Below are 17,496 nucleotides of genomic sequence, written 5' to 3'. Positions count from 1 at the left end.
GATGAAGCACAAGCCGGAATCAAGATTGCTGGGAAAAATATCAATAATCTCAAATATGCAAACCACCACCCTTATGACAGAAAGCGAAGAGGAACTAAACAGCCTCTTCATTTGGCTACCTGATGCAAAGAGCTGCCTCACTGGAAAAAACCCTGATGCTGGGAAAGATAGAAGGCAGGAGGAGAAAGGAACACAGAGGACAAGATGGTTGAAATGCATCATTGACTCAATGGACATGAGTCTGAACAGGCTCCAGGAGATGGTAAAGGACAGGGAAGCCTGGCATGCTGCAGTCCATGGGGTCACATAGAGTCTGACACTACTGACTGAACAAGAACAAGAGCCAAAAAATTCACTGAAGTGAGGTTGGGAAGAAATGCTGGACAGAGTCTAACACAATGATAAATAAAATGGAATCCAATCTCCCAGTCCCACCCACCCAAAGTGAAGAAAAATAAATGAACAAGATCTGTTTGCATCGAAGAAGGGGAAGCAACTTTCCTCTTAATCAGCTTCTCCTCTTTAAAGAGCTTCCTCTCAGAACAGAACAGAAATCCTGCACCTGCATGAGGGAAGACAAAGGCACCAAGGGCATCTCACACGACGTACATGTGCCTCAGTTTCGCTGGATGCCCACTGATACTGAGGGGGACGAGGGACATTTGTCCAGGGAACACATCCGTGGAGTCATCATTTCTGGGAAAAGCCTGTAGATGAGAACTCACAATGCTCAATGCTATTATGTTTCTTTTGTGTCCCTCAGGTTGACAAGGTCTGAATTTACTGTCACTAACCCTGGGCTCTCTTCTTGCCTGCCACCTGAGGATTGCCACCATCAGGTTAGTGTCACCTATCAGACAGAAAGAGCTTCAGAAACTTCACAAGACTCTTGAAAGAGGAAGATGAGACAGAGCAAGGAAAGCATTAAGAATACATGTCAGCGCTCACAGACTTAGGTTTTTTTTCATTTATTTTTATTAGCTAGAGGCTAATTACAATACTGTAGTGGTTTTTGCCATACATTGACATGAATCAGCCATGGATTAGGTTAATGAACTTCTGGCTGTCAGGGGGAAGGGACAGTTGGGAAGATCATGTATGCATCGTTATATTAAAATGGATAACCAATAAGGTCCTACCATATAGCACGTGGAACTCTGCTCAATGTTATGTGGCAGCCTGGATGGGAGGGGAGTTTGGGGGAGAGTAGATACATGTATATGTATGGCTGAGTCCCTTCGCTGTTCACCTCAAACTACCACAATATTGTTCATCGGTTCTACCCCAACACAAAATAAAAAGTCTAAAGGTTGAGGGGGAAAAAAAGAGTAAGTCTCAATAAACAGTAGCTGTTTTTGCAAGTACTTTTTATTTGTACTTAGTGTCTGACGTCGGGACACGGCCATGCTTCCTCCGAAGCACGGTGACCAGCTCACGGCAGGTACCTGACAGAGACTTCTGTAAATGAACAAACGTGTAATGAATGAGGTGCTAAACGCCCAGGCTTGCTAATAAGTTTAAACCGAATCATGTGAGGCACTGTATGTTGGTAAATGTGTACTTTCTTAACATAGAAAAAAGCTGTTAAATTTGGAAAACAACACTAGGACTGTGGGTGGGTGAAAAGGAGAGAGGGAAAATTTTCACTTTCCTTTGGAACTTTTCTATACTGCTTGACTTTTTCAATCAAGAACATGTATTACTTTTATAGCCCTATAGTTTCTATATCAACAGGGGTTACATAACATATAACATATGATACAGTTGGTTACATAAATGGTAGGCAAATTCTATCTTTCTAACTTTTTACTTGTGTCAGAATTTTCAAGGAAATGTAAAAAAAAAAATTTTCTTTTTAATTTTTAGCCTCACCCCACAGCATGCAGGACCTTAGGTCCCCAGCCAGGGATCTAACCCATACCTCCAGCATTAGAAGGTGAAACCACTGGGGAAGTCCCAGAAATGTAAATATTTTATAAGATTTTTTTTAAACCTCATACTGTTCTATGAACCTCAAATTATTCCCATATGACTAATCTTAGGCCAGAAGATGAAACCCAGCAACAGGGCAATTCGGGCTTATGCCATTTTTTAAAATTTGGAATTAGTTGCTGGTTTTTAAGATTTTTTTTTTAATGTGGACCATTTTTAAAGCTTTTATTGAATTTGTTACAATATTGCTTCTGCTTTAATGTTTTGATTTTTTGGGGCCACAAGGCATGTGGGATTTAGCTCCCCAAACAGGGATTGAACCAGCAGCCCCTACATTGAAAGGTGAAGTCTTAACCACTGGACCACCAGGGAAGTCCTCTAGTTGCTGACCTTTAGAAATTCAGAAATTTCAAATGAAAACAGGATTCATCACTTCTTTTTAAAAATGAATAGTGTGGCAACACTATCAGGCCTGATAACAACATCAGGCCTGTCACAGTGGAAGAACTTCTGCCCACTAGGCTTGGCGTCCTCACCTGCCCACTTCATTCACTGATAGTATCCGCTTGTCCCTTCCAGATTCATGAGTGCCAACATCTCCCATTCACAAAGTCCTCCCTCCTCTCCCCACCAAAGGATGAGGAGGCTCCTCCTTCATTTAAGCCAAAGAGGACAGGATCTGCCCAAGACTGGATTATTACTTACTTATACTTATAATCAACAATCTGGACCTCAAATGTAGATACTGTTTTCAGTGCATTTACAAGCTGGGGGAAAAAAGAAAAATATTTAGAATTTCTTTTCCTTCCTTCTCTTCAATTTTATTTACCTTGAAGTCCCAAAATTTCTTATTTTTCATATAAAGTTATGTTTCAAGTATTAAATCCCCTTTGTATTTTCATACAAATATGTTTAAGTTTTAAACTTTAACTGAGTTCAAGTACAGGCGCCACCTCTGCATTTTAGGGAGGAACACACCACCTTCCTAAAATTGCTCTGCACTGGGCTGCTATGAGGATGAAAGGAGAAAATTCATAAAAGCAAAGGGCTTGTCATAGACACACATGAAATGTTACCTTTTAGCTACTGTTATTCCAATAGTCAGTCCCTCAACTTTCAATGTAAATTCACTGGGCACCGACTTTGTTCCAGAATTGTCTCCCTATCCATTGTATCATTTCAGACAAACCCCTAGTGCTTTGGAACCTCATCCACCAAAAATACAAAACTCCTGGCAGAAAAAAATTTCAACATCTCTACACAGAAAAACAACTATACTTTTAGCAGAGAGAAAACAACTAAGCTCGATTAATTCATCATCACATCAAAAGCATCGCCATGGTTCTCTAGGTCCCTCACAAATAAGCCATCTTAACCCAACACCACGGATCACTGCTCTTCAGAAGCGTTTTGTATTTGTATCCTGCTCTCTCATGTGAGCACTGTGACTGCAACAGCAACAGCTACAGAAGTATCACTGACTTTGCACTGAAATCATGCTGGCATTTCCAAGTGCTTTAGGTATATGTCACTTCCTGCTCACAAATACCATACCAAGGAAGTACTATATTATACACATTTCATAAATAATGTACTGAAGTCTCAGAGAAGGCAAACAACTTTCCCAGGATCTCCCATACAGCAAATGGCAGGGCCAAAACTAAATCTAGGTCATCTGTCCCCAGAACCTGTGTTCTTGGCTAGTGTACTCCACTCTCCCGCTTATAAAAAGCAACAGGCAGTGGCCCAAATCCAATCCCATCCCCCATCACACACTCGCAAAGTTATAAAATGGAAGTTTCTCTCACTGGACAGCCCCTGGACGCCCACAGATTCACTGTTTATAGCAAGTAGTTGAAGGAGTGAGGAGAGATTAGAATTCCACTTTCCAGGGGAGAATTTATCAGAAGGCATGAGCCCCTGTCTTGCAATGAGATGGGCCTTCCTAAAAGGAGTCACATGTCTCCGAGGATCCCCAAGGAAGCATGCTCTTTTCCATGATTTCTAGTCAGAACAGAGACATGGCCATACCCCTTCCGGAACGACTGCTCTAAACTTCAGTTTGGGCAAGACTGCATGAACCATCATTTAAGGAGGGTATCTAGGTTTTGTTATCTATTCACAAGTCAAGGAAAAGGGAAAAGTGCTTTCTTCTCTGCCTGGGAGTTGCCTTTCCCAGTGACACCAATCCTGGGAGAAAAGCAACAAGTTGGGCACACGATGGCTTGGGGTTGGAGCTGAATGACCATATCCTGCCTTAAGGCAAGAGCATCCACGCGACCTGCGAGGCTGGATGTGAGAACATGGACGGCGGCAGTGTAGCACCCATTGATGGTACCCTTCCACTGGACTTCGCTCCAGCAGTTGACCGATGGACAAGGAAGGAAAGTGGTTAGCCTCCTCCCAGGTGAAGCTGGGTTACAGCTATGGAGTGTTCTCTGCCTATGAAGTAGGCTCCCTTCCCTCCCCCACCCCACCCTGTTACTCTGCTTACCAGCTGGGTGAACTTGGGCATGTTTTTTTAACCTACAAGGTTCAGTGTTCTCGTTTAGAATGGAGAATAATAATAAAATACTGATATTATTTGTCTGCTGGGAGAGTTGATGGACAGGCAGAGGGAACACATGCTTGGCACATACTTGCATCCAAAACGTGTTACCTTACCAATAAGTACTACTCATCTGCCTACTAATGACGCATCTCATCTGTCCACCCCACAGTGCGTTACTTGATACATTTTTATTTCCAGGTCTTTAAAACACACACACACACGCTGTTCATTTCTTCCATCCACAGAGCTTATAATCGATGCCTCATTACACCATATGTTCATGTCCTCCATAATCCATATGTGTCTCGAGAAGAGATGCTAATTATACAATTTGGATCAGCCTCTTAGGCATCCAAATTAACTTGTGCCAAACATTTTACCCATCAAAAGCTGCCCCCAAATTCCCTCCCATCTCAAGTCCACTGAAGTGCTTAGGCTAACAGCACAGGAGTTCATGCCTGATTCTCACTACCTCTCCTGGCCTCACCAAGGCTATAACTTTACACTCCCACAAGCAGTGTCATAGGCTCTATCTCCAAGACATATCCCGAAACCATTTATCTTGTCATCCCTCCTGTCCTCCCCTTCATCTAAGCTCTTATCGGGACAACAGCTCTTAATCAATCTCCCCGTTCCTATTCTTGCAGCCAGAGTGATTTACAAACAAATAAAGAAGTCGGTTTTATGCCTCTCTATTTGCTACTATGACAAATTACTACACACTTATCATCTTAAAACAACACAATTTATCCTCTTACAGTGCTGTAGCACAGAAATTTGACACGCTGAGACAGAAGTCTCAGTGGGATGAAATCAAGGTGTACACAGTGCTGCACTCTTTGCGGAGTCTCTAGGGGACAATCCTTGTCTTTTCCAGACATCTAGAAACCTTACTATTGCAAGCACATTGCCCTGTCCTGCTCTTCAGCCTTCCATTGCAATCTTGTTGAAATTAAGTATAAGTTATGAATTGATGTTGCTGAAATGAGTCAGGAAGCATAAGAGGGGAACAATTTCTAAGATATCCATGAAAAGGATGAGGACTTTTGCAACTTTATCTGCTGCTGGAGGCCACAGTCTGGCCACACTCCATCTACCATCTGCTCAAAGATATTCTCCCTTTGCTGAGCTGTTAGTTTGTCCATAGACAAAATGTTTGGCAATCCATGGCAGCAAAGGCAGGACTCAGGCAGTTTTGTCTGTTTCCACTCTGAGTTGGTGCAGAGGAAAAGTCTATAGTAAGGCAGAGCTCATTTAGTAATGTCTGGTTTGATGACTTCCAGTAGAAATCTAATAAATGAACTGGGTGTAGCCATCAAAATATTCTAAAAGCTAATAATTTCAAACCAAAGCATTTAGTAGGGTATGAAAAAAAACAAAGCACATTACTCATAGGAAGTTAAATTCAATATGTTGCTATTAAAAACGCATACCAAAAAAAAAAAAAAAAACGCATACCAAAAACTGACCTCATTTTGGTTCAGTATTTTCCGATACTCAGTGCTCCGTGCAAGAATGGTCACTCGAATTTTTCCACCCTGTGAAAAAGGCAAAATATTGTTGTGTATGCCTGAACAGATAACTAAACAAAACTTAAAATGGGATTTTTACCAAGAGATAAAACTCAATAAGGACACCTTTATGGAACTTTTTTTTTCCTTTTAGCCTGATTTCTTCACAGTTCTCCCAGGGGATAAAAATGTACTCACTTTAGCCACAGGAGGCAAAACGCATTCATTCCACTATTTCTGTTTGTTCGGGTATATCTGGGGGCAGAGGATGTGTGGGCTGGGTGGGAACTTGGGAGAAGAAGGGGAGAGATAGGGAAAGGAAAAGGAAAAAAAAGTACATTCTTCCACTATCTCTTAGTTTATCAAAATTTCCTAGGTTGTTGACATCTGATTTCAAATTACTCCAGGTCAGAATTTCTGGTTAACCCAGAAAACAGTCTGCTGATGACCTCCTTTTTCTTTAAAGATGATACTGACTTTTATCAGGGGATGAAAAGTCGAGCCCACCTCAGAAGCCATAATGCAGCCATTACCTTGGGACCCTCTTGTGTGATGCTCAGTCTGTGCAGTACATGCTGGGAAAATGCCCTGAATAACCCAGTATTTTGACACCCAGAGATCTACAATAAAAAACAATATTTCCTATTACAATGAGTAATTTCTGCATTACTATTTAAGATGTTCTCAAGTTATACATAAGTACTATCTTAATGGCCATCATCAAAAAATCTACACACAATAAATGCTGGCGAGGATATGGAGAAAATGAGGCCCTCCTACACTGTTGGTGAGAATATAAACTGATATAGTCATTATGGAAAACGGTATGAAGATTCCTTGAAAAGCTAGCAATAAATCTATCATCAATTCAGTTCAGTCGCTCAGCCCGACTCTTTGCCACCCCATGGACTGCAGCATGCCAGGCTTCCCTGTCCATCACCAACTCCCGGAGCTTGCTCAAACTCATGTCCATCGAGTCAGTGATACCATCCAACCAACTCATCCTCAATCATCCCCTTCTCCTACTGCCTTCAATCTTTCCCAGCATCGGGTATTTTCAAATAAATCAGTTCTCTGCATCAGACAGCCAAAGTATTGGACCTTCAGCATCAGTTCTTCCAATGAATATTCGCCCATTCCAGTCCATTTTAGTTCACTGATTTCTAAAATGTCAATGTTCACTCTTGCCATCTCCTTTTTGACCACTTCTAATTTACCATTGATTCATGGACCTAACATTCCAGGTTCCTATGCAATATTGCTGTTTACAGCATCAAAATTTACTTCCATCACCAGTCTGGGTCTAGGTCATCCCATACGACCTAGCAATCCCACTACTGGGCATATACCCTGAGAAAACCACAATTCTAAAAGACACATATACCCCAATGTTCACTGCAGCAATATTTATAATAGCTTAGGCATGGAAGCAATTTAGATGTCCATCAACAAATGAATGGATAAAGATGTGGTACATACATACAGTGGAATGAAAAGGAACGCATTTGAGTCAGCTGTAGTAAGGTGGATGAATCTAGAGCCTCTTACACAGAATAAAGTAAGTCAGAAAAACAAGTATCATATATCAACAGATATATGGAATCTAGAAAAATGGTACTGATGAATCTAGTAGAGAATGGACTTGTAGACATACCAGGGGAAGGTGAGAGTGGTATGGATTGGGAAAGTAGCAATGACATACATTCGCTATCACATATTAAAATAGCTGGTTAGTAGGAAGTTGCTACATAACACAGGGAGCCCCGTCTGGCACTCTGTGATGACCTAGAAGGGTGGGATGGGGGAGGAGAGGGGGGTTCAAAAGGGACGGTATATGTGTGTATATATATGTATGTATACACACACACACACACATATATATAACTATGTGTGTGTGTGTATGTGCATATATATATATATATAATTATGACTGATTCACATTGTGTGGCAAAAACCAATAAAACACTGTAAAGCAATTTTCCACCAATTAAAAATTTTTTTTAAATTTTTCTTTTAAATGTTATCTTAAAATCCACCAAGAATCAGTTCTCTGAATATGACTGTCAACTACAGATGACATGCTTACCAGAGGGGTGTTATAGAACAGCCCGTATCTCATCCGGGGAAGTAAGGAAAAAATAGCTTCTTTAAAACATACCTAAGAATGGAGATAATTTAAAAAGAAAGAGAATTACAATCTGCTTCCTTCACACTAAAACAGCAATTTTTAATAGAAAAAATTAATCTCTATTTTGCATTAAAATATTTTGATTAGCTAATTATTTCAATCAAATGGCATTTATATTTTCAGAAAAGTTATGGGGAAAAGTTTTTAAAAGCTACGTGGTTAAAATAATCATGATGATTCTAGTTATTACAAAGAAACTAAGGAGTTAGAAATCAATGATAATAGCTCATAGAAACCCAGATTAAATATTTATTTGATGAGTGAGTCATTGGTGATGACAGTTATTTACAGGCAGTTCAGTAAAGCTTCCAGTACCCTTTTGGAGTCATAAGTTTTCAAATGTATAACATCATAATCAGTAAATGCTTTCCATGTGTCAGAGAACAGGTCACCATAACCATAGGAGCTCTGAAAGTGGAAACAAAGTAAGTTAGGGAGTGCAGCTAAACCTGGCTTTTCAAAAACATCAGAAAACACCTGAAATTAGCTTGTTAGTGAACCAACAACCTGAAACACAGTTCATAAAATCCACAGAAGAAAAATGGATTTTCATCTTGGGCCTGAGCAAGTCCCTAGTTTGATGTAACAGCATCAGAAATAATCATCAAAATTATAATCTCAGTCTGCTAAAAATGTTTTGTTTTTCCACCCTAGCCCTTTTTATTCTCATGTCCTTGAAATTGGAATCATTGTGGGGGTTTTTCCTGTGAATTTTCTATCCAAACCACACAACACATAGACACATTACCTTCTGTACACACCAGAACATGCATGGGGGCAAAACTCATCAGAGCAGAAGGAATGCACTTTTGGCACGCTTATGGAATCTAGAAACATAGTACTGATGATCCTATTTACAGAGAAGAAAAGGAGATGCAGATGCAGAGGAAGGACTGGCAGACACAGAGGAGAGGGTAGGACAAACTGAAAAAGGAGCACTGACATATACGCACTATCATGTGTAAAACAGTACACAGTGGGAAACTGCTATATAACACAGGGAGCCTAGCCTGGCACTCTGTGATGACCCAGAGGGGTAGAATGTCAGGGAGATGGAGGCCCAAGAGGGAGAAGACACACACAGACACACACACACACACACACACACACACACTTATGACTGATTCATGTTAACGTATGGCAGAGACCACCACAACATTGTAAAGCAATTATCCTGCAAGGGAAAAAAAAATCTGAGAGTAAGAAAATGCTTTGAAAGTTTTAACACTAAAAATATAATGTTAGTAACTCTAGGAAATGATCTCCCTATTGATTAATGAGTAATATTTGATAATTCCCTTTGACATTAATAAGAGTAATGACAATAGTATCTTGCATACTTCCTACATCCCAGGTGCTGTTTTAAGAACTTGACATTATTAACACATTAAACCACTGCACTAACTTCATGAGTGAGGGAATACCATTATCCCTATTTTACAGATGAGGAAATTGAGACAAAATTAAAATAATCTGCCTCAACTGTAGAGCTGCTGGGTTTACAGAGCCGGGATTAAATCCAGTCTCTTTGGTTCCAGACTCCCTATGTGTAACCTGTATATGGCAGAACTAGTTCTTTCTGGACATTTACCAAATACATTTCATTTTTTAAAACTAGAAATTAATACTCCATCAGCTGAAGGAAGGAGGTCAATTTATTTCAAAATGGTAGAACTAGATGGAAAAACTCAGCCAAAAGAAATAAGAAATACATACTGTAGGGTTACATTCAAGGCCTCCAGCTGGTTACACATGATGTTCATTATGTCCATGTCTTTTTATCATTACAGCATTCTTTTTTTTTCAGATTTTGAAAATTTTATGTTGCACATATTAGAGTCATTTCAAAGGTATTGAGAACTGTTAGATGTGATGATAAAAAATAAAAATTCTTTCCTTCAATGGGTCTCCGGTGCTGCTCTAATAAAGGCCCTTCTCAACACCATCAAAAATTACATGTTCCTGTTTTGGTTCAATAATAAATAAAGGATAATTAAAGAAGTGATTCTAGGCAGTTTCCTGAGATAAAATACTTGTGATGAAATAAGATGAAATAAGGAAAATTTAATAATACAGTGATCCTGGCTGGTCCCTTTTCAGAGATGGCATGTGTTATTCAGTAATAATCACCTCAAGAAGCTTCTTTTTCCACATCCCTCAAATTCAAATGATTTGCCACAGAAGAAGGAGGAACTTTTTCAGTCTTAAGTTGAAGAGTATTTGGACAGTCTTAAGATGACATAAAATTTCCTCCTGTGTATATCTCAAACATAAGACAATCTATGACTTAGAAATTCCCCTTATAGGAATCTGCCCTTCAGAAATTCTAGGATGACTGTGTAAACATACATGTATATGAAAAAGATGTTCAGGACAGAATTTCTGTCAAGAGCAAAGAACTGGAAACAAATTAAATGTGATCAGAGTAGGGGCAGAGGGAGATACATGCACTAAGGCATTCCTGGTGGCTCAGGCAGTAAAGAATCCACCTGCAATGTGGGAGATCCAGGTTCAATCCCTGGATTGGGAAGATCCCCTGGAGGAGGGCATGGCAACCTACTTCAGTATTCTTGCCTAGAGAATCCCATGGACAGAGAAGCCTGGTGGGCTATAGTCCATGGGGTCACAAAGAGTAGGACGTGACTGAGCAACTAACACTTAAGACTTTGACTTTAAGGCATCCACCAAATCATCCATTATATCCAGCAAACAGAATAGCATGGAACTATTAATAATAAAGAAATAATCCTCCTAAATATGCTGACCTGGAAATATGCCCACTACATAATGTTAAGTCAGCAATATGAGAGAACATATTTTATCTTCTGTAAGGATACAGACATATTCTTATACAAATTTATACTCTCTCTATATATCCTTATGTAAGTCCTTGTATAAGTGTTGTATAAAGATGTGTTTACATTTTTTAAAATAAAGTCTTGCAATAGATTCTCACATATGCTAACCGCAATTAACCTTCAAAGGAAATGGAATTGGAGGAGATAAAGGAGACTTTAAAAAAAACTTTATATACTTCTGGGTTGACTGCAATCATTATAACTTGGTCTTAGTTGTATAATTAAAAATAGTAATAATAAAGCTATGCTACACTTCTCAGGACAAGGAAAGGCGGAAAGCCTGCAGTGAGCCCCCTGGTGCTCCTTGCGAGAGCAATCCCGCCATGCCCAGAAATGCGTCTCCAGGAGCGGCCCGGGCGCGTGGCTCCAGGTCAGCAGTTACACCGCCGAGGTCTGTGCAGATGAGAAGGGTGGCCCCAGAAGCTTCCCTGTGGGGAAGCTCTGTAAGCTGATCTGAAGTGCAGCGCCGCCAGCTCCCAACTCCTCCTCGGGGCACACAGCTCGTCCGGGGCCACAGAGACTGGTTCCAGGGCAACACCGTCCAGTGCAGGGGGTTCAACTCACGTCAGCCTAGGGTGGCAGAGCTGCTTCCCTCAAGGCCTTCCCAGCAGAAGAGAACCAGGCGGCAGCCACAGGACACCTCACCACCACCCCCAACCTCCCGACAGGTTTCTGGGGCCTCCACCAGGAGAACCAGGTGGCAGCCACGGGACACCTCACCCACCGACATCCTCTCTACCGGCTTCTGCGGCGTCTCGATTCTGAAACAACCTGGCACTTGCCTGTCCTGAGACCCTGACTGAGCCACGAGCAAAGGCCTCTCTGACCAAGAAAACAGGCTCTAAATGGATGCACAGAGAGGAGCAGAGGAGGGAGGTCACATCAGGGCGGCCAACTTGCTCGGCTAAATGCACCCTGCGAGTACAGGCAGTCAAGGTCAGGCCGCACTAACATCATGTGTCCCGTTAACTGAGTTACTGGGGAGCCCCATGGTGGCAATGTATCCATTCACTCCACCCAGCAGGCTCAGAGAAGGGGAGAGGCTGCAGATGCTGGCTCAGTTTAATTTATTCCACCAGAGGAAGACGCGGAAAAGCATGCAACGAGATACAAGGAAGCTTCTGGAAAACTTTCCATCAACTTAACAAGATCTTCAGGGAAGTACAGGGAGATGAGGAAGCACTGTGGTTGCAAGGCTCAGGTCTGAGGACAGACTGCTTAGATGGGAACCCTGACTCCACCCCCTCCCCGACTATGTTGTCTTAGAAACACTACTACCTCAGCTTCCTCATCTATAAAATAAACAAATAAAAACCCTGGCCCACCAAGAGTTGTGACCATTAAATATGAGAACATCAGATGTAAATGAAAAATAAAAAAACCCCCAAGAACCTTGAGTTAATCATTCAGAGCTACTGGGAGCCTGTGCATGGGACCTAGAAACCACAATCAGATACAAAAAGAGGAAAGAAGGGGACAGCAGATCTCATTGCTCAGAAAAACATTTCTAAGAAAGAGAACTGTGGTGGCAGCAAAACTGAAATACAAGAGGGAAATGAAAATACGTGCAAAAGAAGGAAAGCAAAAAGTGAGCATTAAGTTGCTGGGAATGTTAGAAACAGTTCTCATCAGGCTTGAAATCAAACTATAGGGCTAGGGAGCCATGATGATGAAAACCTCTTGTCACAGCTCTGCTACCAGCCCCCCATCAGCAAAGAAAGTGTTAGCAAAACAGCTCCCCTTCTGCAAGACAGCCTGACCTCAATTCACGCTGCCCTCTGGAACCGGACAGCATGCCTGCACTGTGTGCTAGGGATTCTAAAAGACACCTGACGGGTACTCTGAGTGTGGAGGGGACAGAGCTCAAGGACTCCTGTAACTGGCTTGCCTCTCGGGATCCTGGTGGCATGGCCAACGCAGTTGTTTCAAAAGATCCTGGCCCTGGGGGACCTGTACCTGTTCCAGGGGGAATCACGTCTCCTTGCGCCTGACCTGTGCTGTACAGGCTGTGAAGAGTCCTGAGAAGCAGTGCCTAATGCTGCCCTGCCAGCAAGCTGTAGTTCCCCTGAACCATCCTTCTCAACAGACTTGAGGCAAAAGGGGGCCTATGAGCACCCTGAGCATTGTAACGTCTGGGTGAACCTGAGGGTGGGTGTTCTCGGCTCTCGGGGGGTGCTCCCACTTCCCAGGTTAGGCAGCCTTTCTCTTGCACACTATATGCCATGTCTTCTCCAGCCCACAGTCACGGTTAACACTCAGAGCACACGTGCTGTGGGTTAGGCACTGTGACTGTCTGCACATGACATGCTTTATCCTCAAAGCAAAACTGAGGTAGAAACTGTAATTTCATAGGTGAGAGTACCAGGGCAACTTTGGGATGACTTTGGCCAGTGGAAGGGCCAGCTATAGGAAAAAAACCAAGTGAAAGGCAGACAAAGGAAGAGAAGAGGGAAGAAAAGACGCACAGAAAACAAATAAGCCCACAGCAGAGGTGATTCAACACGTGTAGCTACACGCAGGCCTAACACTCAGATACATCCGGCACAACCTGGCACGAAGCAGGAAACAATAGGGAAGGTGCAGTGAAGCAAAACGGATGGCAATCAGCAGAGGCCAAATTGTGAACAGAGGCAGGCGCTCCCCACCCAGGGATCACAGTTTAAACAAATGATGATCTTTTATGCTCATCTCAAAGGCACCCTGAGCTCGACCTCCTCAAAGCATAGAAAGCAAGCTTCTACAACCTCATTCTGAATTTCAAAAACATGTGCATCTTCCCATATGTACTGTGGCTGTGGTTCAGTCACTCAGTCGTGTCCGACTCTTCTGGGACCCCATGGACTGCAGCCCGCCAGGCTCCTCTGTCCATGGGATTCTCCAGGCAAGAATACTGGAGTGGGCTGTCATTCCCTCCTCCAGGGGATCTTCCCGACCCAGGGATCAAACACACATCTCCTGCATTGGCAGGCGGATTCTTTATCACTGAGTCACCAGGGAAGCCCAGCCACATGTATACCTACACGTAAATTCATCCACACGGACTCATTCACACCATCTGCACATGCATGAATGTGTGTGTACATGTGTGAATGTAAGCGTGTGCATCTTAGAAAGCTCTATTACATAAGATCAGAGTCAAACCGGTACTGAGCAAGGTAAAGACAGCACTGAAGCAGGAAGCCAGTTCTTACTTACTGTGTCCCACATCACAATGTACACGTCTGTGCTAAAGGAATTGTTAACATGCTGAGTAATGTAAAGATTGATGAAATCACAGAAGTGGTGATACATGTTAACACCTAGGATTGGAAAAAAAAAAGAAATTCACGTCCATTAACCCCAAAAGAAACGATTACACAATCTTTATTCTACCCTATCTACGTCACAGTATGGTAGACTTTTAGCTAAAATGAATCAGTGGAAAATGAACAATTTTCCAAACATAAAATGATCAATACACAAGTGTCTTCAGTTGACAGATTGATTATGCTCAAACATTCCTTTTTAAATCGATTATGTGAAAATTAGGAATGCATTTTCCTTACACACTAAGAAATAAATGATCATTAAGTTCCCAGAAAAAGTAACAGAAGCTTCTTTAACTCAACATGAGAACTATAGAGCCATTAAGACTAATCACTATTTTTATGGCCTTTTATTTTTTAAAATCAATCGACACCTGCTCATGATGATACTGGCAATGATGGCAACTATTAACATTTTAGTATTTTTCATTCCTGTCCCTTTTTCTCCTTTTAATCACTACTTATAATATTGCTTCTTAGGAAAATAGTAACCAGTTATCATTTAAAGAGCTGAAATCTCATGTCCTAATTAAAAGTGTAAGAACTCTGGACTCAGAAGAAGAGGTTGAATTATGAGCAACATTCTCAGGTAAGTCTGTAAATTCCAAAGCTTCAGCTTCTCTACTGGAAATAGGAAGTCAATATACTTAGATGCCAGCTTTTAGGTAACATACCTAAAGGAGCCAGCCCAGTGCCTGGCACAAGTGAAAACTTAGACCAGCTGGAGTGTGCTGGGTCAAAGAGAAAAGGGGAGGGCGGTGTTGCTCTTTGTAAGTTCCTAAGTCCAGCATTCATAAGAAACAACTGTATGCCCAGAAGTGGTATTGCTGGGTCATATGGCAGTTCTATTTCCAGTTTTTTAAGAAATCTCCACACTGTTTTCCATAGTGGCTGTACTATACACACTGAGGAATCCAGATCTGAAAGAGACACATGCACCCCAATGTTCATCGCAGCACTGTTTATAATAGCCAGGACATGGAAGCAACCTAGATGCCCATCAGCAGATGAATGGATAAGGAAGCTGTGGTACATATACACCATGGAATATTACTCAGCCGTTAAAAAGAATTCATTTGAACCAGTTCTAATGAGATGGACGAAACTGGAGCCCATTATACAGAGTGAAGTAAGCCAGAAAGATAAAGAACATTACAGTATACTAACACATATATACGGAATTTAGATAGATGGTAGCGATAACCCTATATGCAAAACAGAAAAAGAGACACAGAAGTACAGAACAGACTTTTGAACTCTGGGGGAGAACGTGAGGGTGGGATGTTTCGAAAGAACAGCATGTCTATTATCTATGGTAAAACAGACCACCAGCCCAGGTGCGATGCATGAGTCAAGTGCTCGGGCCTGGTGCACTGGGAGGACCCTGAGGAGTCGGGTGGAGAGGGAGGTGGGAGGGGGGATCGGGATGGGGAATACGTGTAACTATGTGGCTGATTCATGTCAATGTATGACAAAACCCACTGAAATGTTGTGAAGTGATTGGCCTCCAACTAATAAAATAATATTTAAAAAAAAAAAAAAAAAGAATAAACTTTTGTAAAAAAAAATAAAATAAAATAAAATAGCATTAATAATTTAGTAAATACATTAGAAGTACTCAGGGCACCTTGATCTTAATCAGTACATCATCTCTAAGTCAGAATTCAATTAAATGGTTCCTACTGGTCACTAACCCAAAAAAAAAAAAAAAAAAGAAACAACTGTATAAATCTAAATGGGATGAAATTCCAAGAACTGACACCTTAAAGGAAATGTCAATTAAAAGATAAACAGTGACTTTCAAAAGCAGAAATCATAAAGTATTCTGACTTCATTCCTATAGCAAATAATAACACTGTATGCCAGAAACTAAGAGGAAAAAGGACTCCATTTATTAAAAGTCAGGTCATTACACCGTACACCTTCAACATAAACAGTGCTGGCTGTCAATTATATCTCAACAAAGGAAAAGGAAAAGAAAAAAAAAATTACTCCCTTCTTTTTAGACCAGTATCTTAGATGAATGTTTGGAAGAACTTTTTAATTTTCACCCAGAAAAATCCTGCCAAAGAGCACATTTTCAAATAAACAAGGAAAATGATGTCTTACGACAAGCCGTCTCCTTTTCCCAGATTAGCACACAGCCCACATTACTTCTCATGAGTCGTTCAGCAAATTTATAACACTTACTGAGGGAGGCCGAATGCACGAAACAGCAGTTGGTGCCAGGAGGATTTATAAAAGAGGGAGAAAACGTAGGCTCTGTCATCAAGAAACAGGTCCCACATGAGTATTGTTCTGAGGAATGCTCATTTTCTCAAGGTAAGGGTTAATATGGGGGCATCTCTGGTGGCTCAGTGGTAAAAGAATCTACCTGCCAATGCAGGAGTCATGGGTTCGATCCCTGATCTGGGAAGATCCCACATGCCGCGGAGCAACTAAGCCTGGGCCCTAGAGACCATAAGCCACAACTCCTCCTCCTCGTCCCCCTTCTCCCTCCAGCACTACCGAGTCTGTGTTCCACGACAAGAGAAATCACCGCCAATGAGAAGCCCGGGCACAACCACTAAACAGTAGTCCCCACTTGCCACAACTAGAGAAAAGCCCGTGCAGCGACAAAAAGCCAGCACAGTCAAAATAAATAAATTAAATAACATAAATTATTTTTTTTAAAAAGAGCAAAAACTGTTTGATGTATGTTTATGAGATTTGCTCACCTGTTTTTAAAAAAAAAGAGTTAATATGAGAAGGAACGTGGGCTGACAGCGTTAAGTTGGAAGAAAAAGGCAGAGTTATAAACACAGGAAAGAAAGCCTGCAGATCTACCCTAGCCTATTATTCCAACCTTATATCCTTTATTGCATAAGTAGCTACATAAATTCAACCATTTACACATGTTCAATCCTTCCTCAGGCAGATCAGCGTTTTCTTTGCTCCATTTTAGCCTGCATATTTTAAAAATGTGTTGGGTCCTTGAACACAGCATTTTTACCTGCTCGCGTTTCTAAAACCTAAACCTATCTGGTTTCTGAACCTCAGGCTTTGTCATGTAAAAATTACGACTTCAGGAAGCGGAGCACATTAAAAATATGATCAATAAATTAGAGGAATTCTGAAATATTCGTGACAGGGGGCTCTTTATATTTCATCG

The 17,496-nt window shown here is 41.4% G+C and overlaps 1 protein-coding gene across 5 annotated transcripts in view; it reads right to left on the bottom strand.

The window, feature by feature from the left end:
* The window catches only part of EOGT (EGF domain specific O-linked N-acetylglucosamine transferase), a 41,155-nt gene that overhangs the window by 8,267 nt on the left and 15,392 nt on the right, over positions 1 to 17,496 (bottom strand). For all 5 annotated transcript variants that reach the window (XM_065933316.1, XM_065933313.1, XM_065933312.1 and 2 more), the window contains exons 9-14: positions 14,236 to 14,339; positions 8,498 to 8,590; positions 8,081 to 8,152; positions 6,528 to 6,614; positions 5,953 to 6,021; positions 2,638 to 2,699 (exon numbers count right to left, since the gene is read on the bottom strand). In XM_065933316.1, coding sequence (XP_065789388.1) covers positions 2,638 to 2,699; positions 5,953 to 6,021; positions 6,528 to 6,614; positions 8,081 to 8,152; positions 8,498 to 8,590; positions 14,236 to 14,339 — 487 coding nt within the window. The remainder of the gene's footprint in view (positions 1 to 2,637; positions 2,700 to 5,952; positions 6,022 to 6,527; positions 6,615 to 8,080; positions 8,153 to 8,497; positions 8,591 to 14,235; positions 14,340 to 17,496) is intronic.

The sequence above is a fragment of the Muntiacus reevesi genome, chromosome 4 (genome assembly GCF_963930625.1).
Source record: "Muntiacus reevesi chromosome 4, mMunRee1.1, whole genome shotgun sequence".
Classification (NCBI taxonomy): Eukaryota; Metazoa; Chordata; class Mammalia; order Artiodactyla; family Cervidae; genus Muntiacus; species Muntiacus reevesi.
This window is presented reverse-complemented; position numbering and strand designations above follow the sequence as displayed.